Source organism: Lissotriton vulgaris, chromosome 9, assembly GCF_964263255.1.
Source record: "Lissotriton vulgaris chromosome 9, aLisVul1.2, whole genome shotgun sequence".
NCBI lineage: Eukaryota > Metazoa > Chordata > Amphibia > Caudata > Salamandridae > Lissotriton > Lissotriton vulgaris.
Genome location: NC_141697.1, coordinates 975,960,140 through 975,986,984, shown reverse-complemented (window position 1 = coordinate 975,986,984; position 26,845 = coordinate 975,960,140). Strand labels below are relative to the sequence as shown.

The window sequence follows — 26,845 nt, the reverse complement described above, 5'->3', positions numbered from 1 at the left end:
GTCACGATAAAGGTGCTTGCATGCTGTTCCCTTTAGTCAGTTTTGGTTTAATACCATTGTGAGAAAGTGAGTTTCTGTTGCAGTACCCCCCCACTTTTTGCCTGATACCTGATGCACTTTTCCTTGGTGTGCCCTGGGTCCCTGCCAATCAGGTACCCAGGGCCCGTGTTCCTTCCCTAAAAACTATACTAAAGCCTAAACCCAATTGGCATCTCTGGCCACATGTCAGCCCCTAGTAAATGGTACCATGGGTCCCCAGGGCATTGTGACCAGAGAAAGCCCCTAACGGCTGCAGCACTTATTGTGCCACACTTAGGGGCCCTGTACCTTGACACCCACACACTGCCTGTGCAGGTTGAGTGTCTAGGTGCTGAACAAAGCAAAGAGTCGACATGGCACACATCCCTGTGTGCCCTGCCCACAAACCCACTGCCCTGGCATACATCAGCCACCTCTCTAGCTGGGTGCCCTATGCCAGTGGTGTGGGAAAGGTGTGTGAGCCCTGTGCCCCTACAGTACCCAGGATTTCAAAAAGAGTTACCCCTGACACCATAGATTACACAATTATCTTACTTACAGAAGTCCTTTTTATTGACTCTGTGTATTCAAAGTCTATTTTTCTGCTTTTTTGTGTATATATTTTTTTATATCACACACCGATTATTCATTTTATATATAATACATTAACAATATTTACATCATATTCGTCATACTGTACATATATCTACATTCATTTGTTGTTTCTGTTAAAAAATGAAATCAACACTTGTATATACAAACAAAAAATCTTACTTAACTGAGATTTGCAAGATTGCACATTTCCTTGATCGTAACTTGCTTTATGTATAAACAAACAAAAAGTCCTACTTTCTTGATGTTGTCAAGATTAACTACCTTCTTGATCATGTCCACATGTCTAATTTGTGGTCCTTAGACACTGTAATCACCAAATGAAATTTATATTATTAGTTCATAGTACATGTATCGGGGAATTTATCTTTTTTCCACCAGATATTCGTAACTTATTGTAACGTTCACTTGTGATTATATGACCATTGTAATCTCGCCGACGCGTTTCGACCTTGTAGATGTGGGACCTTCACTCTCAATTTTGTTAAGGTCTTCCTCAGGGCTGTTTTTAATATGTTGTAGGACAACTTTTTATCCGCCTTCTTGTTGGAGGAGGGCGTGTTTATCTATTCTCACCTCTGGTGTGGCGTGGTTTGTTGTGGAGTAAATCCGGTTGGTTTTTCTTGTATGTGGCTTAGGCGTGGATATCTCGCACCCAATTTGTTTCTTTTTGCTTGTCTTCGCATTCAAGCTTCATATTTTTGTAGCATCTCACGGGGCTGCCCGTCTCCGTGCCGTCGGCGTCTTCGTCCTCTTTGCCGGTGTACCAACCTACAGTACCCAGGGCCATTCCTGGACACTGTAAGTGCAGTGGTGCCATTAAGAGTATATGGTGCTGAGAGGTTGTCATTACGAACTCCACAGCACCATAATGGCTACACTGAACACTGACAAGTTTGATATCAAACTTCTCAGCACATTACACCCACACTGATGCCAGTGTGGGATTTAATGTAAAATGCACTACAGAGGGCATCTTAGAGATGCCCCCTGAAACCTAACATACAATCCACGTCTTGTCTGAGAGGCTACCTAGGCTGCCACACAGCAGACATGTTGCTGGACCCCTGGGTGGAGAGCTCCCCGCTCTCCTGGGCCTGCAACAATGCACATCCTGGGACGAGGTGCCAAGCTTCCTCCCCCAGGATGGGCAGGGGAAGCTTCAAAGGCATTCCGCCTTTGTGAGCTTCTCCAGACCACTTGCTGTACTCAGCAACTGGCCCCCACCAGTTCTGACCCCCACTCTGGCGGGAAGACTGGCAGGAAAACCTACGCCAGAAAGGAGGGTGTGCCAGCTTGTGCCAACTCTACCCCTCAGGTGGTAGAGGCGAGGTGATGCACGACCCCGAACTACGGCCATCTTGAAGATGGGGAGCCCTGCCCAATCACAGCTAGGCTCCTGCCCTCCTCCCACAGGAGAGAAGCAGGCTAGGGGGTGCACCCACCCCAGGACAGGGACCCATTGGTCCCTACCCTTGCCCTACCTGTAACGCCCCTAAATTTAGTATTCAGGGGCATCCTGAACCATTTTCCACAGATCCAGATTCCGAAACAAGAAGGAAAAACAAGGAACATGAAGACCTGCCGTGCAGGTGCTAAAAAGAGGAAGACACCAACTGACTTGGCCCCAGCCCTACAGGCCTGTCGACCCTCGAACCTGCTCCTGCCAAACCCCTGCGTCTGCAGTGGTCAGCAACCTCAAAAACCCCGGAGGACCTGACTGCCTTCTGACTCTGACTACCTGGGTCTCCCACGAGCAGTGGTACTGCTCAAAGCAAGTAACAAGCCCTGGCATCAGCCCGGGACAGCGAACCCTGTACAATTTCTGCACCCGCCAAGCCTGGCCTGTGCCGGAGTGAATCAAAACCCTGAGGACGTCCCCCCGGCGATTCTGACCAGGAATCCAGTGCCCATGGACCCTCCTCGACGACTCCGACGACGCCTGCAGCCTCAAGACAAAGGACCCCTCCGAACACGACCAGCAGGGGGTAAGATTTCCCGACCTCAAAAGACACCCCTGCACCACGGCTTCCTGTGCCCCACTCCTGGCTGTCTACCTATCCTCCAAGATCCCAACTTACCCCTCGAAGTGTTGGTCGCTCCCGAAGATCCACCGTCCCCAAGCCTGCAGCCTTTGTTCCCTTTCCAAGATCCTCGTTGAATAACATTGAGCGCCCGACGGCTCAAAAGCACTCTGAACCCAGCCGCCCGATTGCCCCTGGGAGTGCAACCTTTGTCCTATGCTACTTCCCCATTTGCCCTGAGCAAGTAACCAGGAACCCAGCTCCCACAGCCGCGTGGCCCGCTAGCCAGCAGCCACCAACCGAAGGCCCCCTGCCTCTCATTGGATAACATTGGGCCTAACTACCTCTGCACCCGGCCGCCCCTGTGCCGCAGAGGGTGTACCAACTGTACCTAGCTGACCCTGGGGGACCCCTGAGTCTATGCCCGGAACCTTAACTTCACCAGTCAAGTACTCACCTGAAAAATCGATGACTCACTTTCCTGCCATAGGATGCCATTGACTGGTTTGACTCGAAATTCCTTCTATGTGAAGTTTTGAAACTTTAAAATATTCATCTAAAATCAGCTGAATAACGAATTTCGAATTACTCACCTGTGATCAGGAGAGAAGCCAGTACTGAACCGCAAAAGTAATCACAACCGTGGTTACTAGTAATCTAAATTTCGTCCATAGGAAACCATTGACTGTTTTTCTGTGAAATTTCTTCCAAGTGTCTACTTTTGAAAATTACAAATATTCCTTAAAAATCGTACCAACTACTAAAACGCAATTACTTACCTGTTTTAAGTAGAGACACTAGTGCTGAACCTAGGAGTCCAGTACTGGATTACAAAAGTAACGAGAAGCTACTTTACCTGTGCTTTGAATTTCCTTCCATTGGATAACATTGCTGGTTTTTCGCTGAAAAGTTTCTAAGTGTCAACTTTTAAAATACCTTTATATTCTTTACAAATCATTGCAATAACTAAAACTTTTTTACTAAACTGTTTTCAGCTTAGACCCCAGGACTGAATCTAGGATCCAGTCCTGAAGTTACAAAAGTAATCAGCTGCATTTATGTAGAAAAACCCATTGAGCTCAATGTTAAATTGTGTTTAGAATTGTGTTACCTACTGCAACCATTGTACCTATTGTGTTTACAAAGTTTTTTGCCTCTTTGCAAAGTAATTACATGAGAGTACTCATATCGAGAAAAGTATATTTTGATACCTGCTGGGTCTAAAAATAAAACAACTATATCTTTGGATATAAAAGCAATTGGCCTAGAGTTCAGTTCTTGAGTGTGTGAAACCTTTTGCTGACTGAGTGTGTACAACAAATGCTTTACACTGTCCTCTGGTACTGCCTTACTGCTCGACCAAGCTGCCACTTTAGTGAATAAGGTCAGACCTGACTTTAACCTCTGTTATACCTCTGGGGATTGTGGACTCTATACACACTGTACCTTACTTTGGTCCAGTACATATAGAGCCACTTTCTCACAACCATCTTCTGATGGAGCTATATCCTGGCTGGTATGACTTGGTCCCTATAAAGTTCCTTGACCTGCACTTAAGGAGGTTTGTCTACATAATGATATTGAAGGGGACTAGCCTAAAGATGATTAGTAAATGTATAGATTCTCTGAAGGGAACTGGTTGTGGAAGAGAGCACAATTTCCTATACATGTTCATTTGATAGTTTGCTCTACTGAACATGAAATTTACTTTGAGAACAGAGGATGCATCTGTTACAAATAAGACACACAGAATTTGGCTATAGCTAGTAGAGTTGGGATATTTCAATGCAGCCTGGAGTGTTGTCTTCCCTACTGCCTTTTAGCAACTCTGCCCTTTTTCGTCTAAGGAGGGACGGGAAACTGCCCTTTATCGAATACTGGGTTTGTCTTACCCACTGTAGTTTTGCACTGCAGAGCCGTCTCTCACGCATAGTTGGGCCTAACTGCAGAGCACAGCTCTATAACCTAGAATATGGGACAGATATAAACATATAACACTACTGACAGCAATTTATACCACTCTGGTACTAAGAAGACTTTATTATTTTGAGGAATCCCTGTAAGTCGCTTTAGTTTGTGAGGAATTATTTAAACCAGTCGTCTGGTTCCAGACACTCCTATCCAATTGTGCATATGCAATCACAGAATGCAGAGAGGTCGAGGAGAATGAGAGCTCCTGGCAGTTCCTCCTCCAAAGTAGTAAATATTTCTTTACAAACATCAGTTGGAATAGATTCTATACCGCAAGTGGGTCTAAAGTCCAATTGGAGATTTTGTAACAGTCGCTAGACTTCAGTAACTGTTTGTTTACCCCATTCTCCATGATCTTATTCTGTAATGGGGAAGTTAGTTATTCAGTTGGCTGTTTGAGAAAGCTATTTTGGGGTGTGGTTTGGTGATGCACAGATATTTAAAACAGATGTAGAGTATGTGCAGTGGACCACAGGTCAAGTAACCACATTAGTTTCTTTGAGGGCTAGGTGAGTTTTTGACTTGGAGGTGTTCCTTCACCCTATTCGGAGGGTAATGTAATCAAGGCTGGAAAAACTATTGGTTTGGATTTTAAGCGGTGCAAATCGATTTTGTATTGTGGTTTCTGGGTGTGGACCTTTGTGTTGTAGGAAACACAACAGCACTATATTTTCAACCAATTTGCAGGCCTGCATATTCTTGCAGCTGTCTTCCACTAGGATAAAATCACCTATAAAGTCATTTTTATGGAGACTAGATGGTTGAAGCCATATTGAGCTATCTGTAGAGATAGGCAGAGTGGTAGACCAGTTTCCATTAGATAACAGTTATTATATGGGGTTAGTTCATGCCAACAGGAGAGTTAAGAGTAGGTAATGTACTAAAGCAGAGGGTGTTCAAAGGCCATCATATATGCTCCACTAAACATTTCACATCACCATTTAATGTGCTTTGCCTCCCTTCTTGGACTCTCTGATCTTAAGAATGGTTTGATGGCTCTGGAAATACAAACAATAAAATGCTGTTGTGGTGTACTCTAAAAACAAATGTTTCACAAGGCCTAGAAAGCGGAATGTGTATGCTCTAGGGCGTGATTATGTATTGTAATGGAGGTCAGATCGAATGAGTGGTAAGGCTATGCAATTTGAGATCCCTCAGACCTGAAGATTTTAGTATATCAAAATTAGTCTAGTAGTGGTGTGTCAGAACAACAGACCAAGACTGTCCAATGCCTCTGATGAGAGCTTTGAATTGTGACTAACTGGGATCAACCAGCCATTTGCAAGGAGTTCTCAGTGGTATATTAGAGTAAGGCTATTAGACGTAGAAGGAAGAGTCTGGAGGGTGTAATCCATGCAGGTTCTTAAGAGTTATTGTGAGCTATAGGAAAGAGAATGTAGCCTAGCCATCTGTGTACAGAAGCACAGATCCTGTGAGATACAGGAAGGTGCATATAGCTATCTGTGAGCAGAGCAGAGAAACACAGTTACTTAAAGAAGATAGAAAAAAGTAGATGCAAATGAACTGGAGAAAGATAGCCTGGCACAGATGAGAAAGAAATGTAATCTCAGTGTCCCAAAAGGACCTCAGGTATGGAAATTAGTAAACAAGGAATCTTTTGGTGACAATTATTCACCTTGTGCTGCGCCACTACATGATGAAAATGTTGCGGATATTACGGAAACACTGAGCATGTCATAGTTGAATTTATAAGTTGCCTTCCAAGGTGAGGCACAAGGAAGGAATCTCTTAAATAATGAAAAAAGTCACAGGCAAATAGAGATGGAGTCCTAGATGATGCAAAACAGGAACAGCAATGAACTACCAAGCTAGATAGAAAAGTAAGGTTAAAATATTTTTACGCTTAAACATTAAAATCACAGAAAATCCCTGGATTAATCAAAGTTAACGCCTTTGCTGAACATATTCATGCAATGAGAAATCTATTTTTACAATTTGTTCTCCAATGGGGAAGACTGACCTTTAATCTGGATTGTACTTTCACACATATTGTCAAAAAAAAGAAAGGAAACCCGGTTTGAAATTGTTAAATACATGTTTAAACCTTAGATTCCTAGACTGCATCTTTAGTGAAACCTTGGCACATTAAGGGTTTTTTATTCTCTATATTAATGGAGGTTTGCAGCAGTCAAACCCCCTCTTACATATAACTCTCCTATTCGAGTAGCCCTTGCCCTCTCGATTAGAGATAAATATGTTGGTCAATCAAGAGACACACACACCTATTTCATTCTGATGGTCACCAGCTTTAAGAGTAACTCCAGCAGTCTTCAGCAGCTGCACAAATACGCTTTCATTTTCCACCACTCCTTGTGGGGCAACTGTCTTTGGTTTCTTACTTGTGATACGGCTTTTCTTCATTTCTAGAAAAGAAAAAAAACAATGTTTAAAGGGTTCGAGGTATTGTAGATTCAACATCCAACATACTTTATTTATGTTTTTGATGAAATAATAAGGAGTGCTTTGGAAGAGACCAAACCGTAACTTTTAAAAGAAATACACACAGCTTCTGAGGAGAGACACTGATTTTTAAAAGTAATGTGTGTAATTTGTGGTCTAGGCACTGCAGGATCAGATTTACGCAAAGGAAAAACAGGCCCAAGGCTAAGGCTCCCTGTACGCACGTTTCCTTACCTTAAATCCAGATCACCACTCACAGGAACTAGGAAAGTACACTACCACCTCCTAATCAACAACAGTTGCCATGTTTAGTAATCATAGTCATTCTGGCTGGTGAGTGGTCATTCAGCAATGACACCACCCCTCTTCTTTCCTCCACCCACTCCCCGAACAACATCCACTTTAACAACAAAACAGCACATTATTGCCTCATAGGATGGAAGTAATCCATGACAGTCACACTCTCTGTGCCCTCTACATCATTGTTTTGTCTCTTAATCCGATGCCTTCGGGGAGGCTCTTTTGTGCTTAGCGTTGAGAAACAAAACATCAAACTTCAAATGCAGTTTCCGTCAAGAATACAGTGGAATAAAATGGAAAAGTTGAAATCTGAGCTTTTTCTTTACTAGCAGTGACTTATATGTGTAAACTGGATTATACTTGCATTTCACTCTACAAAAAGACATTAACAAATAGCGATCTGTTGCTTGCGCCTTTGTAAACATATGTAACATGTTGGAATCTTCATGATCATACACAAAATTCGAACTACCTTAGCTGTCTAGAGTTTGTCCTCACATTATTGAGCATGCACACAAAATATGCATCAATAAATCCATCACATTTCCTTTAAAGATGGCAGGGCATATCAGGCCATTCATGCTAGAAGTGGAGGGAGTGTTATAAATCATGGAAAGAGGGGATGAGAGAAGGGGCCACCCAACTCATGGGGTCATAACCAAGGCAAGTGTATATCTACTTAGGGTCTATGTCTGTCATCCGCATGTACATATCCAGATGAGCAACACGCTAATTTAGGAATAATCAGTTAGATGATAATATCCCAATTAAGGACTACATATCTATAAAGCAAATGAGCTAATTATACGCGATTACAGAACTGATACAAGCACAGTGAATGAACCAATGAGCACATACTCAGAAAGATAAGGAGTCTATAGTGGGATAAATGAGGAACAAATAAGCCTTTTCTAGGGCAGGCAACGATATGATATGCTATCCCTAAGATTTGGGTGCCTTACCCTCGAATCACAAGAGGTTTAAAAGGGCTAATTTAAGAGGTGGATAACGCTTGCTGAAAGACTGCCACAAAAGAAGAGTGCCTATGTGCTCTTTTTGGTCCAACCATCTAACTATGCAGGCGTACCCCCTAGGTGGTGGAGTAGGTGTTAAGGGAGGGGAGGCCATCTTAACTCAGTCCTAAAGAACCTAGAAAAAATAATCAATTGCACAGAAATGCTTTTATGTGCTCAGGATGCTGGGCAGTGCCAGGTGGACGCTGCTTGTTTAAGAAAGAGATAGTAAGGCATCACAGCCAATAGGAGCAATCATTCAAAAAAGGTAAGACAGGACAGGCTACCACACAGAACATGCAGAGTGTAAAAGAGCTTGCTCTTGGTCCTTGACAGACGGACTCCTTTGGGCACTGATCGATACATTCGGCAGAATTTTACAAATGTGATACCCAAGTAAAATGTCATCACCAGCTTTGAACACTGAACATAAGCCAAACAAGACTCAATTCCAGCTCATGTGATCAGGCATATCTACTCCCAAAAGCCAAGTATGATTAATGCAATGCAAACTGCAAGAACATAGAAAAATATGCTATACATTTGCTGTTTCTCTTAGCTTTGACATTGATAGCAATCAAAACATAACTCCTCACAATGTCAAAGTTGCTAACTGAAGATTATACCATCTCCACCTACTCCAGCGAATAAAACCAACTATTGCTCTGGAAGCTTTTCATCAAGTAGTCCAAGCTTAGGTCTTGTCTAATAGGGATGGTAGGAATGCCTCCAGGGAAGCTCACAAAAAGCTAGGCTCACTCCCTCGTCTCAAAATAACTGCTCATCTAGCAGTATAACTAATTAATCACTGGAGCGAGTACATCTGACATAGTCACACTCCTCATACTGTATTTACACTGGCTACCCGCGATAATTAAACTCTCATTCAAGGTCATCTGCATCATTTATAAAGCAATACCACTACACCGACTAGAGCATCTGTACATACTCATCGTCACAGGCCTCTCCCACGTGATGACTATCAAATCACCCCTCATTCTGAAAATCCAAGAACAGCCTAATCGAAACATCAAACAAGGAATTCTTACGCTTTGTTGCAATACTCTACCACCCCAGACCTGAAAGCATCAGATATTCCACAGTTACTTACCTTTCATATAGCAATAAAAAATCATTACTCCGGGAATTTGTACTGAAAAAATATGAGCTGGAATCTGCATCGGATCAGACTTCTCCGTTTGAAGCCACAAGACAATGCATTGACCTTCGACTGCTTTATTGTATAGATCGGCCTGCTTATGTATTTCCTGTTACATGTATCAGATTCCATTTCTTTAACTTACTCGAACATAATTTAAATAAAATGAGTTTGAAAGTCAGTTTTCCAAGGAAATCGAGCAGCATTATGGCCAAATTAGGTATATATTCATAACAGTCAGTACACATGGAACATCACCAACCACTTACTTGATAGATCACCAGGAAAGTCATCTTCCTTCTCATCAGATTTTGATAGTTTTCTTTTTCCAACCATGACAGCCAATTATTTACTGGGATCTCTTACCACAAAGCAGAACTAGGAAAAAGAAATAAAGTCAAACTAGTGAGGAAATATGCGCAGTCAAGGCTTTCAAATGAGCAAAGGTATAACGCTTACACTTGGTACATACCATTTGTGTGTGTCTTAGTGGAGGGGGATCCTGAAGAATTGAAACCGAGCAGGCTCAAAAGAGTGCACTTTCAAGGAAATTTGCTTAGGAATCAAAATCCGAAAGAATCTCTGGTCATAAGCTCTCTGACTTTTAGTTGACAACCTCAGAAGTTAAAGATGAATTGATGTGGTGTCCTTAACTGGGGGCAGGCCAAAGGAAATAAACTCTCAGGTATAACTATTACTGAGTGGATTATCAGGAAGAAAGTTACAAATGCACACTTGTATGGATCAGGCTTAATTCAAGGACAATCAATGGGTGGGTTTCAGACGAACATATGTATGCATGCCTGCATGATGGTTACTTCTAGAATATACAACGTTGAACGTAAAATGTAATACAGTCTGCATAGGTGTGCATGAGTGTCTGTACTTTGATTAGAGTTCTACTAAACAATCCATCTCCCGAGGGGCGGGCATAAACATTGTAAAATATGGAAGAGGTGGGCAGACTATAGAGGGCTTTTCTTGGAGCCTATTCCTCCTATTTCAGTTATTGAGGGACTTGTATGAAGGAACTGCTCAGTGACTTGCAATTTGTTTATATTATATGGAAGGTTAACACGTATGTAATCAGAAAAAGGAGCAATCCAGTGCTATGAGGATTGGACCCACAACATGGACTTCCACTAAGCCGGTATTTGTAGTTCTATCATCGGAAGCGGATATAAAATGGCACCTTGACTGGTGGCGGTGATATTTACTGTAGAAAAAGGCAGGCCGGATTGGTAGAACACTTGATGAACGAGTCAGACTTAAAATTGATGTTCTACTAAATGGATTTGGAGAGTAATAGGGGGTCGTCAAATTTGGATTGAAGTGTTGCAAATGCAGTGGGTGGTAGAGAGTGTGACTGCGCATGGCTGAGGTGAGTATGGTGTGAGTGAGAATGTGTAAAGTTAATGTGGTGCAGACCATGAACTACAATGGTCAGAAAAATTGAGTCAGCCTCCAAGGTCGTTTGTCAGTGAAATATTATAGTTGGCTTTTTAATATTTCTAGGGGTCCTTAAAAATGCAGTGGCAAACTACAATAATGTATAGATGTTGATTTAGGTTTCCTTTATTGTGAAGTACATTGAAAACTTAAATTTATGTTCCTATAAAAAGTGTTTAAAACAAGGATGGTTTCCTTCAGTGAATTGTGCGCAGCGCACCCAGCACATGTACTTGGTTTAACAAATTGGAAGATTACACACATACTGACAGCGTGTGTTTTGCTGCTGCACCAGTATCACAAAAGACGGTATTTGTTGAGTCGGATAATATTGCCTAAACAGGAGTGCACTCCCAAACCCATAACTTACTGTCTTATAGGTGAAGCATTTGCCTTCATATCCGGGATGGGTGCCCGGCTGGTCACACGCACCTTCAAGTTTATAGGGTGGGCAATAGGCACTCTGCAAGTTTGGGGGGGCGGGAGGTTTTGATTCCGCCATGCAGGGATGCAGAGGGGGGTTGAGTTTTGTACGTTTAGGGGGTGGGTATCCTGTGCACAACGTCTCTCCGCCACTAACCACTACCAGAGTGTTACACAGAGCAATTTTCTTTGAGCATGATTGGGAGGGTGGGGCTGTTTTCTTCAGTTTGGTCTTAGGTTAGACATGTATGACATATGACACTACACGGGTAATGGCAGTCACTATTCAAATATTTTTGGTATCTTTGCCCATGGTGGGGGGGTGGTCCACTGGTAAGGTTACCCTTAGGGACGTTCATGGAAAGTGTCCCTCGCGGCTGAGCAACCACACACTAAGTAAGGATGGGCACAGCAACTAGGCAAGGGCTCACACTGTTGTTGTGGAATGTTAATGGGCTAGGGGATAAGATCAACCAGGGCATAGTGCTCCAATTCTTGAAATGGCACTCCCCCGATATAGTCCTTTTGCAGGAGACACACTTGGTTGGAAATGCCTGTAAGGCCATGTCGAGATGGGGGTTTAAACTAGTGGCGCATTCAGTATTTGGATCAGGCAGCCGGGGAGTGGGCAAAATGGTACGGAAATCGATCCCAATGACCATTGACCTTGTCCATACTGATAACCTTGGTAGATGTTTTGCTATTTCTGGAACCTGGGAGGGGAGTAAATTAAATCTTCTCTCAGTCTATGTGCCACCGGGCTTGCATACCCAGGCCTTTGCAGACCTTGGGGATCTCCTCTTGGGGGTTACCGGAAGGTAGAGTGTTAGTTGGAGGCAACTTCAACTCCAGTGTCTCCGATTCTCTTGATTGGTGGCCCCAGAGGGCTTTGCCGACCTCCCCCTCGCAGATTCACAGCTTTCTTGGGGCAATGGGTCTGGTGGATGTCTGGAGGAGATTGCATCCGGTTGAGCAACAGTGCACGTTCTACTCAGGGGCACGCCGTAGTGTATCCCGAATAGACTAGGTCCTGATGCTAGCTCACCAAATTTACAGCGTCAAAGAAATACAACACCTGACCAGATGAATCTCCAACCATTCACCAATCCTGTGACGCCTGGAGGTGGGGGAGCCTGCTATTCGCCGTACGGCCCCAATTAACCCCTGGTATCTTAAAATTCCCCAGCTCAGTGAAACGATTTTGGGCAACTCAGATTTCTATTTCAAGGAGAACGAAGGGTTAGTAGAGTCGTCAGTTACTCTCTGGGACGCCTACAAGGTTGTTATACGGGGGTGGCTTAGGCCCAAATTGTGGGACTATGGAAAGAGAAGTGTGCTGGTATTGTTGTATTTCTATCTAGGACCCTAATTCGATATTCCCGATTCATGCCCTTATGTGGTTATAATAAATAGTATCCTTATAAAGGCATAAGAATGATATCCATATTTAGTAATAGCCCCTGCAGTCCAAGGCACGGCAAGGCTACTCCCATAGACTCCTAGAAAGCACAACACGTTCTTTACACAAACCAAGCCTCCAAAAGCCCGGGAATTCCCCCCCTGCTTTTGTTTTGATTTGCACAAAAACTCCTGGAGTCCAGAAAGAACTGTTAGTTCTTAGTGACGTCTTATGTCTAACCTTACGTCAAACCCGGTGTTTCAGGTATAAATATACCAACGTTGCCCTAAGCAGACACACGGTGGTGCGGAGCAGAGCGGCTATCTACTTATCCGAAGCCCAGCTGATGCGAGAGCCGAAGGAAGCCGCCCCCCCCCCCCCCTTTGACGCGCTGGAGAAGCTGCCTTTTCTCACGCCGAGAAATCCAGCTCCGGTGTTCCCGAGTTACCCTCGCGGGTTGCTGGGAGATCGAGTCCTGAGAAACAAGATACAAGACCTCCTTCATTCTATAACCAAGGTACGGAGCTGATTAAAACCTTAGAGAGAATTCTTGATTCCGATACTTGGCAAAAACCCAACTTAACTTAAAAACTGCAACTTACTTACTCCTTCCCACATATTAGGCTTAGGTCAGGTACACTGGGGTAGGCGTATCTTGGAAGCACCAGTTGAGTTCGTTAGTCAATGTTTTTATGTATGTATATATTTTATATATTTTAAAGTATCATATGGCTAAGAGACCATATCAATGCTTTTACAGTATTATTTCATAATACTACTTATACTGTACGCACTTTACTTTATGATAAGTATTGCAATTGTGGCAATTCATTTCTCTTGCATGAGAAAGAAGACTGCTCAATAAAATAACACCTTTTATTGAAAACGCCCGTCTCTCTATTTCTCTGCACTCTGGTGAAACTAAGCATGCACGATTGACTGAGTGAAATAGCTGCCTATTGTTTTCACACGACTCTAGAGATACACTCTTTATTCTGAGGGAGCAAAGTTGTCATGTTTATGCGGTTGTCAGAAACTAATCCCTTCTTGTCTAAATCAGGACGGTTAACCCTTTCCTGAACATTCCAGAAAGCTTCTAGTGATCTCTGAGCTATCTGGAAAAACTAATTAAGTCTAACATAGTTAGTAGAGACCTAGATGACCTCAGTCCTACGTCTACACTGCTGTTTATGTTATTCCAATGCGCAGAGCCTATTGGGAATATAGGAACTACACTACATGGCGCCCAACGTTTGGTAAGGCGATAATCTAACGCAAGACACTAGAGTAACTCAGTCGTGCATTTCACACAGACCCCTTTTTCCCGTAAAAACTCCAATAGACGTCTGGAGTGGGTGAAAGGTTAATATCCGCCGGAACTTAGTAGGATGAGAATCCTATGTATTAGTATTTGGTTTAGTCAACGTTGAAGGATACAGTGTTCCAAAATATTGTGCACCTAATCTTTGTTTCCTTGAAACTTGATCTGCAACAAAAAACTTTCAGTCAGTAAAAATGACAGAAAGTGACGAAGAAAGGGAAAGAGTTAGACTAGCAGCTCAACGCATAGCGGACGACACAGTCATCCAAAATACAGAACCGGATGCAATACTCATCCCGGTCAATATAAGAAAAACCATAACTATAAAACTTATAGAAAATGGATTGACATCAAGAGGTGATACAGTCATATTTGTGGTAGAGGCAAATGAGTTTCGGCAGACAGAGGTATTCTATACCTGGATAAACTTTCCAGCAGCACATCCTATAACACATGAGTTCCACTACTACAAAATAGCGGAAGCTCCAGAGGAATACTCTCCTTTCGAGGAAGTTGAAATTCCACTAACATATCAAGAGCATCTGCTCTTATTTAAAGGCGCCCTAAAACATCAAAATCACATCACCAGGCTCGGTCCACTAGGTAGACCAGGAGACACGTGGCCGGGTCTAGCCAGCTACACACCACACCCGGACATTGAAACAATGTTGAGTGAAGACCTTCTGGTTAAACTAAAAGAATTAACAAAGGCATATAGAGAATTGGTTCAATTGGAAAGGGACGATATAAAGTACCTCCAAAAATTGAAGGAGACAGATATAACAGACCAACCATTTGAACTTGCCAAAATAATTGAAAAATCCTATGAAGAATTAGGCAGAGATAGTTGGGTGGTAAACCAGTAAAACCACAACTAATCGAAAATCCTGAAAAAAAACCTTTATTAAAAACAACCTTAATTCTCAAAAGAAGAGTTGGGATGGTAATAAGCAATCCACTCCCAGAGAAAAACACTTTCAGTCCAGAGGAAGGTCTCCCCAACGGAGGAATAAATCACCGGTTGGAAGAGACAAGTTTCCCCAAAGGGAACCCTCGGAAAAAAGATATAACCTTAGAGATAGGGATAAAATAAGAAAACCTGACAGATATCAAGACATTGATACACGTCCCTCTCGATCCTGCTCACTCAATCTTTCTCGATCTTCCTCACAGAAATCGGAAAGAAGAGGACGGTCAGAACACAAGGAAGAGCACGTCAAGTCCAAAGACAAAGAACCTGCTCATCAAAGCAAAAAATCACAATTTCCCAGAAAGAAGGTAGCAAGTATTAAAATTAAACATGCCGAGGATTCTGAGGACACAAGTGAAAAACTGAGAGTGGGCCCAGACAAGGTTAGACAGCGCAGCAGAAGTGACCATAGCTCGCAAGACCCTGATGAATCTTCTGGAGTCAGTGGACACGAATGAATACATTCAGGTGGAAACTGCAGACACACGAGTTAGTGTGCCCCATAAACTATATGAAATAACATTGCGGATAGAGGGAGATAAAACTAGGAAAATAAAAGGTCTCTTTTGGGAGAATCTTTCTAAAGGCTATGACATCCTGTTAGCTGAAAAAGACTGGCCACCAGAGTTCGTCAGGGAATGCCCTCATGGCGAAGAAATTAATATGCCTGCCTTCTCAAATCATATTCCAATTCATAAAAAATACACATTCGCAAGAAAATGGGCAGTGGCCCAAGCCCCTGCATTATACAAAAATCATGTAGGATGGGATGAGGACTCACCTCACCACAAAATCCAGTTAAAAAATCAACCTACTGCACAAAGGCAGTACCCAGTTAAACAAGAAGCTAAAAAGCAAGTAAGGGAGATCTTAGATCAACTTGAATATCAAGGGGTGATGGAAAAATGCACCTCACAACCTTCTTGGTTGTGAACAATCCTTTTTTTCCTGTCTCCAAGCCAGACGATTCATATTGCCTAGTTTTGGACTCCAGACATTTAAACTCCTGTTGCAAAACTTTTGCAGTACAAAATTCACAGAGTGCAGCACTAATGAACAACATTGTGCGCAAAAAATATAAAACGACATTAGATATCTCTAATGGATTCTTCTGTCAAAACATTGCACCTGAAAGCAGGTATTTGACAGCTTTCTCAATAATGGGGTCGCAAAAACAATTCTGTCGACTCCCACAGGGATTCAAGAATAGCCCAAGATTATTCTCAGCAAGAGGGACAGAATTACTAACAATATATGATGATGAAGCATTATCATATGTCGATGACATCTATCTTACAGACGATGACCTGGAGACTCACTTGAAAAGAGTGAACACCATAATTCTAGGGTTCGCATCAGAGGGTTACAAATAAAACTTTAAAAAGTCAAGAATTGCCCATCTAACGGTCCTATTTTTAGGATATGAATTATCAAGTGAAGGCAAAAGCCTGGCAGACAACTTCTTAGAGAAGTGCGCAGTACTCCAAGCACCTAAAACGCTGAAAAATTTACAATCAATACTAGGTTTCCTGAATTTCGGAAGAACATACATTCTAAATTATGCAGAGAGGGTTAAACCTCTCTACGAATTAATAAAACCGGATTTCAAACCAAATAATTGGACTCAAAAACACACAGAAATTTTGAGATCATTACAGACAGACATGTTAACTAAAACAAAACTGCAAACACGCGAAAATGTACGCAACCTTGTAATCCGAGTCATCCCAGGAAGATGCGGATTCACGTACCTGACCTCTAATGAGGGAGAAACGGTACCTATAGCTTACAAATCACACTTGTACACTCAAGCTGAAATGAAATTCAGTTCTACAGAAAAAATTCTGACAGCGGCTCAAACTGCTGTAGTAAGAGAAAGATCCCTAGCCCAAGGCAAGAGAATAACTGTCTATACAGCAGAATCAGCTCTTGAGGCATTAACAAGTCCACGCAATCTGAATGCAGTAGCATTAAATCCAAAATGGGTACAATGGGAAAATTCTCTTGCTACAGAAGACGTGAAATACTATTTTGACCCGAAAATGAAAAAACTAGATGATCTAGATTACGAACAAGAATATCCTCTGCCAGTCGAAATTCTGCCTCTCGAACAATATATCTGTGTAATCTATATGGACAGATTTGCACAGCATTACGATGTAGAGAAAAAAACCTACACTGCAGCGTGCGCGATTGTTAAAGGTCGCTGGCGCTCTGGTAAATTCAAACCAATGATTACCAAAACTGAATCACTCAGAAACTGCTCAGCTCAGCGAGCTGAAATAAGATCTTTAAAGATGGCGCTTGAAAATGCAGATCGCGAATTCCCCACACTAATAGTGTGCGATTCGCATTACTGCGTCAAGTCATACAACAATGATATGCAGACATGGAGCAAAAACGGTAACAAAGATGACACAGGTGCCACAATAAAGCATAAAACGCTTTGGGAACAAGTAGTTCTTTTACAGAAAGAACTACAAAAGACTCACGTGATACATACACTGAGTCATCAACGTGATGGCGTTCACGTTGCAGGGAATTCATTGGCTAACAGAGCCACAGCGGAAGCGGTTCAACCGGCTTCCGTAGCCACAAAAAAGCGTTCAAAAAAACACATAGACGGAGAAACCATGCTGGCAGTAAAAGCATTGTTAAAAGGCGATTATGCAGCATTACCTCTCAACTATCCACTCAGTATTACATACATAATTGATGCAAACTCCGTTCCTTTTGCTCAAATCCCTGGAGTGGGGGATAGAGTAATTCCAAACACGAACCAGAGAGTTTTCTTGATTGAAGACGCACACATGGGACTGGGTCCAAGGCACCAAGAGATCTTGAAATCTCTAAAAGAATTACAGTCAGAATACTGGTGGCCGGGGATGAGCTTGCAAATTTACAGATTTGCAATGGATTGTTCAGACTGCAACAGAGATCGCAGTTGTGAACCGGACCAGACCACTGCCAGGACACCTTTATTAGAAAGCATCAGGCGATCTATACGCAGAAATCCAACCGGAGAAATGCGTCCCCATAATTATTAGGACAGAATTCACTTAAAAATGTGTCCCCAGCGCTCGGCTGACGCCAGAACTGTTATAAAAGATTTGCCAGTCGTTATCGGCAAATACGCAATTGGCATGCTACATTCTGACCAGGGTCCTGCGTTTAGCTCTCGAGCTTACAAAGAGGCCATGACCAGCATGGGCATTGCATTGCGGTACTCTTCTCCCTTCCATCCTGAGGGAAATGCGGTAGTGGAAAGAAAAAACCGTGACATAAAGCAATCTATAACGGCGAGGGTATTAGGTTCGGGTGATGGGTGGGGCAAACATTTAATAAGCGTCCAACGTAGTCCTAATAACATGCCAAGAAAGTCTCTAAAAGGTATCAGTCCATATGAACTTTTGTTTGGTACTAGAATGATTATCCAGGATCTGGATCGTCATACTTCAGTGGTAGAAGAAAATACCTTTGATATCAAAGATAGTTTGGCTGTTTTACAGGACTTGAATGAAACAAGAAAAAGTCTAAGTAACACAAAGTTTAAGCCAACAACCACTGAAGAACCACCTGTCCCAGCAAGACCTGTCTGGATTCCAAAGATTGGGGATCTGGTCAGAGAGAAGATCGCGGTAAAGAAGGAATTTGGGCCTTCGTACAGAAAAACAGGACCTGTCTTAGCTGTCAGCTGAACAAGATCAGTAGTACTACCGCCACTTGCTGGTAAAAAGGAAAACAGAATTGTTTCCATCGACCTGGTGAAACCACAATCATGTGGCCGATAATAAGTAGTATGCCCAGTGGACTCCCAAGAAATAGCAGAAGACCAAACTTTGCTACAATCCAAGAGGTTCAAACTGAGAGAGTAATCACATTTGATAAACCAACAGTAAATAAAAAAGGACTATGCAACAAAGCCATGGAACTTGTGCCTCTTGAAACCAAAATTGCAACAATTCATAATGATACACCAGTCTACAACGATGTAGCTTCAGACTTCACGAATGTAACAAAAGAAAATGCAAAGATCAATGGAAATCCGGAAGCAATCCCACCAATTGACAGAACTGCATCTGGCTATTTTATCAACTTTGATGACTTTTCCGATGATCCAAGTGAACAAGGAGACAAGCCAGCAACAAAAACTTTCAAAATGAAAATTAAAGTACTTTTTCATCAACTCAGAGAAACATATCTGATTTCACCATGGATTGAATTTTGGACTGTGTTAGGTGTACGTTTCCTCCTGCTTTGGCTCATCAGGGTTTTATGCTTGGGTAAATTCATTGATGGAAAATATAGTACAATGGACACAGCAAGTCAGAACATCAACTTGGTCCTAAAATCTCACAGATCCTCTCACATCGAGAAAAGAGAACTATCATCAGTGAACATCACAGCCAATCCAATACCTGGGGGTATAGCATGGGACAGAACTGACTATGAAATATATGGCCCGATTGAGCTCTTGAAATATCCACACCAGTTTAAGGTTTCCTAAGTGACTTTGTGATACCAAGTTCTTTCTCTGATGATTGGGACGTTGAAAATATTAATAATATGATGTCAGATTTAGTAATGTCAGCTAAATTTACAGAACATGATTATTTACAGGGTTCATCAAATTATGAAGAATTATACTGTTACAATCACTATGGTCATCACTATTTGCATAAATCTGCACAACCTAGAAATGTTTTACTTATAATCAATGGGAACATTGTCCAACTCCTCCAAACGAAGTTCAAAGACCTTTTTTGAGAAATTTCCATACTTCTCAGGGTTTAACAACAGGGATCAAGAAACGTTTATTTTAAAATGTTAAATAAGACAGGAATGAAAAACATGCTGACAAATACTAAATTGATTTATTCTGAAAAATTTTATGACAAAATGTCTACATTTGGTTTTGAATTTTGGAAAAATAACATTGAAACAAAAACCATCTGGGGTACAAAAGACTGGCAGGTACAAGGTCTAGAATCACTATTTAGAGCCTGCATGATCCCAGAACAACTAATATTCCTGAATGATACCATTCAACAAACTACTTGTCTTGGTTTAGTTAAGATAAAAGACTTAATTAAACCATATATTCCAATGCCCATACCGGATAGTAATAGCACTACAGATGTGGAAATAGACGTATCCCATATTTTTCACCAAAACAGAACAAATCCTGATTGGAAAAAATGGTTGATCTGGCCCACAGACACAAACAACTGTCAAGATAGATTTCTGAATAAAAAACAGGGGTTCAAGCTGACCAGACCAGACCCAAGATATTCCCAGAGACAACATCCAGGGATAGTTACAACATACAGTGTAGGGAAATGATGCCTTGAGTGGCTACAGAAATCCACACTGGCTGAAATTAAGCAACACTTGACTTTACTTAAAGAAGGTGCTGACTTGCGAGATTTCATACTGGGACCTCGCAAACAGCGTCAAAAACGTTTCATAGTGGCCGGTATATACGCTGCATACAACGAAGCTTGGAAAGTAATGCAAATTGAAACAGCAGAAAAAATACGAGAAATTGATCGTATAAATTTGGAAAAATCACTTTCTGTAGTGGACAATGGGTTAACAACTCTGTCTTCCAGAATATATTCACTGGACAGTATTGTATCTTCTGCCTTTGATATAATAGAGCAAGACTTGCTAATGTTACAACATGGTCAGTCCCAATTGCGTTCTATTGTACAGCTAGGTTGGACGTTGCAAAACCTACGTTCAAGCTATGTGCCATGGCGTCTAATCAACATAACGTCATTATTTTCTATCTTTAACATTACTGATAAACAAATCAGTTTGGCACAAAAAGGAGCAGACTATACGATTCTGAGCATTGAAAAACTTGAGAGATTACCATTGACAATGTGAGAGAGACCTGTCATTGAATGGATAATACACGGAACAATTACAATTCCAATAACAACTTTTCAGTTTAAATATTGCCAAGAATATATACCAGCAGGCCAGTATGAAAGGTTGGGTAAAGGATACATCAAATCAACCTGGGATTTACCTTACACACACAAATGTTATAGTGAAGGGAAAAAGGAGGTATTCCTGAGTGGTAATAATTGTAAAAAATCACTAAGCGGTACAATTCTGTGTCAAGGTATTAACTTGCATGGAGCCTGCGAAGGGTCTTCAAACAATCTTTCTTGTCACCTGCAAGGCACTCCTGCAACACAGATAGAATCGTTCTTCAGACAGCTTTCCAACGGTAGCTACGTTATAATAACTGACCACAGCTGTTGTGGAATGGTGCCAGGAGAATGCTATCTCGTAACTGTTACTTTCAGGGTCGTTTGCTGTATCCAAACAGCAATCCAGACATGGAGGCGGCAACATGGCCTTATGTGAATATCTCTTCTATTCAAATTGATACTTTAAGCAGAATGAAGTCTATTCTTTTACAGACAACTGTGCCATTGACCTCATCCAAAGAAACGTATGACCTGCAAGTTGCAAGGACAGCAGCAGAGATACATACCCTTTTATCGACAAATTGCCCCGTGCATTTCGTAGAAATGTTAAGTCAAATTTTAAACATGTCTGATACCAGTGGCATCGCACATGTATTTAAGACAATTTTTTCGGGACTGTTAACACCGTTTGAAACAGTTCTGGGCATCTTCCCGAATTTTGTCCATTCTGTCTTTGGCGGCCTACCTTTAATTTTGGGACTTGCAGCTGGAATTTTATTTTTGTTCCTTCTGCTCCGATATGGCAAGCCAAGTCACAGACAAGACTCCAGCAACGATGGAAGAAACGATCCTAGCAATACGCTACCGAGACAAAATCACTAAAGTCCTCGGATTAGCCTGGCTAAGAGATCTGAGTACAACCTGGTTTCTTTCATTCAGACCAATCTGGCAAGATTGCATCTTACCTGTGCTTCGATGTCTGCTATGCGGAGAAGAATGCGTGTTGGACGTCTGTCTTACACTACCATCAGCAGTACCAATGGATATCGATACTTTGCTAGGTCCGGTAACGACTCATGCAACGTGTTGTCCCCAGCGGCTAGCTATTTTGATGAAGGCATTCGTTGAGACTTCACCATTACGAGTAGGTTGCGGTGAAGTACGAGAGGAAAGCAGTCCCAAACAGGTACAACCTTCTGTGAGCATTGCTGATCCAAACATCGATTATAGCAATCACGCAGAGAACTGCACAGTTTCAGTATTTTCGAACTTGGTCGAACTTTCACCTGATGTTGTAAACCAATTTTTTGCGAGTCTGTCTGATATGATGTTCTCCCCTGAACAACGGGAATAACTTTTAAAAACAACAAGCACACAGCGTTCCCTGAACTCTGAATTTGGCCTTCAGTTCTGTTAAACAAAGCAACTGAAAACTTTTGGAACTAAATTTTTTTTTCCCCTGACAGCGAAATTATTTTTCTTTCAAATCAAAAATATTTACCATTTTTTCAGGCACATGATACTTTGCTTAAAGTAGAACTATTCTTAGAGAACAGAGCTTCTATTTTTAGAGACAATATTTACCTCAGCCTCTAGCACATGTACAATATCGTATAAATATGTGATGAAATGGTCTCAACCTTCTCTTCTGTATACAGAGCCATTTCATGTGTAATTTTCATTTGTAATTTTCGCAATTCATTCAGCTGATATATATGCATTTAACTGAATGATAACCTTGCTTGAAAAACGTACAGTACCAGATACTCATTCTCGTGTATAATCCATACACCATTTCAAATGCAAATATGTATTGTGGGGTGGGTTGGAAAACACACATGCATCGTATGTTTAATATTGCTTATTTTTAGTAATGATGGACATTAATACGTGGAGTGGGTGTTGTATTTCTATCTAGGAACCTAATTCAATATTCCAGATTCATGCCCTTATGTGGTTATAATAAATAGTATCCTTATAAAGGCATAAGAAAGATATCCATATTTAGTAATAGCCCCTGCAGTCCAAGGCACGGCAAGGCTACTCCCATAGACTCCCAGAAAGCACAACGCGTTTTTTACACAAACCAAGCCTCCAGCAGCACGGGAATTCCCCCCCTGCTTTTGTTTTGATTTGCACAAGAACTCCTGGAGTCCAGAAAGAACTGTTAGTTCTTAGTGACGTCTTATGTCCAACCTTACGTCAAACCCGGCACCTTTCAGATATAAATATACCAACGTTGCCTTAAGCAGACACACTGAGCCCAGCTGATGTGAGAGCCGAAGGAAGCCGCCCCTCCCCTTTGACGCACTGGAGAAGCTGCCTTTTCTCACGCCGAGAAATCCAGCTCCGGTGTTCCCGAGTTACCCTCGCGGGTTGCTGGGAGATCGAGTCCTGAGAAACGAGATACAAGACCTCCTTCATTCTATAACCAAGGTACGGAGCTGATTAAAACATTAGAAAGAATTCTTGATTCCGATACTTGGCAAAAACCCAACTTAACTTAAAAACTGCAACTTACTTACTTCTTCCCACATATTAGGCTTAGGTCAGGTACACTGGGGTAGGCGTATCTTAGAAGCACCAGTTGAGTTCGTTAGTCAATGTTTTTATGTATGTATATATTTTATATATTTTAAAGTATCATTTGGCTAAGAAACCATATCAATGCTTTTACAGTATTATTTCATAATACTACTTATACTGTACGCACTTTACTATTGTTTTCACACGACTCTAGAGATACACTCTTTATTCTGAGGGAGCAAAGTTGTCATGTTTATGCGGTTGTCAGAAACTAATCCCTTCTTGTCTAAATCAGGACGGTTAACCCTTTCCTGAACATTCGAGAAAGCTTCTAGTGACCTCTGAGCTAGCTGGCAAAACTAATTAAGTCTAACATAGTCAGTAGAGACCTAGATGACCTCAGTCCTACGTCTACACTGCTGTTTATGTTATTCCAATGCGCAGAGCCTATTGGGAATATAGGAACTAGACTACAGTATGACCCATTTGGAGGGGGACATCTTGCACTTAGAAGACACTCTTCAGGTGCAGGACTCAGAGGAGGAGCGCCAGAAACTGCGTATTATAATCAAGGAATACACTGACTCAGCCACAGAGGCCGCCAAATCGTATCACAGAGCAACGCTCAGTAGAATTTATGATGTGGGAGACAAGGCTGGCAAACTGATGGCTTGGTTGGACCGCAGAGATGAGGCCCACTGCGTTGTGGTTTAGATAGAGACAGGCTGTGGCTCCCGCCTCACCGCTCCACAGGATGTAGCCGATGCCTTAGGCCAATATTATCAGGCCATTTATACGTCCCAAATGCAACATACAGAGGAGCAGGCTTCCTCCTTTCTGCAAGATATATTGTTGCCTTCGCTCACTGTAGAAGAGAGTCTTGACCTTGAGCTAGATATCACTGTCACAGAAGTTGAAAAAGCCATCATGACTTACGTGGCGGGAAAGCATCGGGCCCTAATGGCCTGCCTATTGATCTGTTTAAACTTACTCCGGGTGAAACAGCCCCCTATCTCACCAAAAATGTTTCTTGAAAGTAGGGATGTGGGTTACTGCCAGCAGATCAGAGGCTTGCCAATATTGTAGTTATCCACAAGAAAGGCAAAACGAACAACAAGTGCTCCTCTTACAGACCAATCTCTTTGCTCAGCGGTGAAGCGAAAGTCCTGGCAAAGGTCCTCGCCGCTCGTTTGCTAAAGGTCATTACCAGTCGGGATTTATGCCCGCTAGAAACACCTCCCTCAATTTGCGTAGGCTCCATGGTGTATTGTGAGGAGCTGCTACAATACTGGAAGATGCAGTTGTTGTTCTCTCAATGCTGTGGCAGCATTTGATACCATTGAGTGGCCCTACATGTTTGCAGTCCTCCATAAATTGGGTTTGGGCCCAGAATTTATCAGAAGGGGTAGGCTCCTCTACCAGCAACCATTAGCCCAAATAGTGGTTAATAACAGGAAATCTTCCACCTTCGATCTCGGTAGTGGTACCAGGCAGGGATGCCCCTTGTCCCCGCTTCTCTTTGCACTGACCCTCGAGCCACAATATGGGTCCATAAAGATCCCAGTGTCAGGGATCTCAAATGGACCACCGGATGAGAAGACCGTATATCGTTATATGCGGATGATATCTTGCTCTATGTGGCATCCCCTGCTGCATCCCTAAACAGGGTCCTGAACATATTTTGAGTGTTCGGCAGATACGCTGGCTATACCATAAACTGAACCAAATCTGTGCTCTATGTCCTCTGTGGAGGGAGTATTTTGGAAAAAGAGAGGGGCCCCTTAAAACCAAAGGGAAGAGGGCACTTGGAAAGTGAATGTAGAAAGATCCCTTGGGTAAATTTCTTAACAGGGTAAAACCTATCAACAAGTACCATTCACCCCAATGCACTCCTGTTCTCATTCATCACTGACCACACATTTCAGGATTAGGCCATATGTAATAGGGAAACCACTATAACACTTTGTATTAAAAAATATATCACATATTTATTGTTCAAGTTGCAAAGTTTCTCAATAAAAACACAGGAAATTGATTGACGGGCTATTCCTGTGTTTTTATTGAGAACCGTTGCAATTTACCCAGTTGCAACACAATACGAACTGGCGCGATCTGAGTATTTTAGGTACATGCAAATTAGACATGCTTTGTTGTTTGTGCTCCCTAGGGGAAGCACACTCCCCGAGTCCTCCCCACTTGAGGATAGAGTTTTAGATGGCGACCTGCCTAAGAGGGCCATATCACTCATTTATAAAAAACTGATTAACAACATGGCGGATCCACTGGTCCCAGCTGAGGGCTAATGGGACCACGATGTAGCAGGATTGGATGACGACGAGTGGCTGGCAGTAGTGGCCTCCCCCCGAGAGGTGGCCATCTCCTCCAGGCTTAGCTTAGTGCAGCTGAAGCTCCCCCACAGGTCCTACCTGTCTGGGTTATTTCTGGTTCGCATGGGATATAGTTCAGATGGTGGCTGTGCAAGGCAATGTGGGCAGGAGGGTACCTTTATTCACACACTTTGGGAATGCACGGTTATCCAGGGATATTGGGAGGCGATAGTGAGACTTATGGAAGGGGTGTTGGGGCAGAAGACAGATTGCAATATAAAGCTGGCCATATTGAATGCCTGAGGCCCCACCGACCTTGGCTCCAAGGAGCGAATATGGGTAATTTTGGGGGTTGATGGTGGCAAAGCGAAATATCGCTAGATTGTGGAAGGCTCAGATCCTGTCACATATAGTGGATTGGGGTAAAGATATGCACCTGTGTATGGTCACGGAAAAGACATATACAAAGCCAGGGGGTGCCCCAACAAATGGACACAGGTTTGGGAAAAATGGAACACACACAGGGGAAGGTTATGTGAACCCCAGAGGATGAGGGAAGATACTGCAAATGAGGTCTGAACATGTTAGAAATGTAACTGCAATTGTTGTCTTGTAATTATATTGCTATGAGCATCCCCGTATCATTACTCTTTTGCCAATGTATGTGTAAATTGTCTATATCATACCTTGATTTCAATAAAAAAGAATGTATTAAAAAACAAGCATTTGCAATGCATAAGGTCTCGCATTAGGAAAGTCTGAGCTATTGGTATTGTAAATGACACATTTTTTATTTATGTGTTGGTTTTGAAAATAGCAAAAATAATAGCTTTGTCATTTACAATGCCAATAGTTATAACTTGTGACACCTATAGCATTTGTAATGCAATATGTATTGTATTCACGTGACTTAGATGTATTGATATTACAAATAACAATGGCTTTTCATTTTTTTAATAATTAATAC

General features: G+C 42.1%; 1 protein-coding gene across 1 annotated transcript in view; it reads right to left on the bottom strand.

Moving 5' to 3' along the window:
• Positions 1 to 26,845, bottom strand: part of FANCD2 (FA complementation group D2) — a 1,101,131-nt gene that overhangs the window by 1,046,419 nt on the left and 27,867 nt on the right. Inside the window, exons 2-3 of the mRNA XM_086938826.1 lie at positions 9,788 to 9,896; positions 6,869 to 7,009 (exon numbers count right to left, since the gene is read on the bottom strand). Of these exons, the coding sequence (XP_086794952.1) occupies positions 6,869 to 7,009; positions 9,788 to 9,854 (208 nt within the window). The 5' untranslated portion in view covers positions 9,855 to 9,896. The remainder of the gene's footprint in view (positions 1 to 6,868; positions 7,010 to 9,787; positions 9,897 to 26,845) is intronic.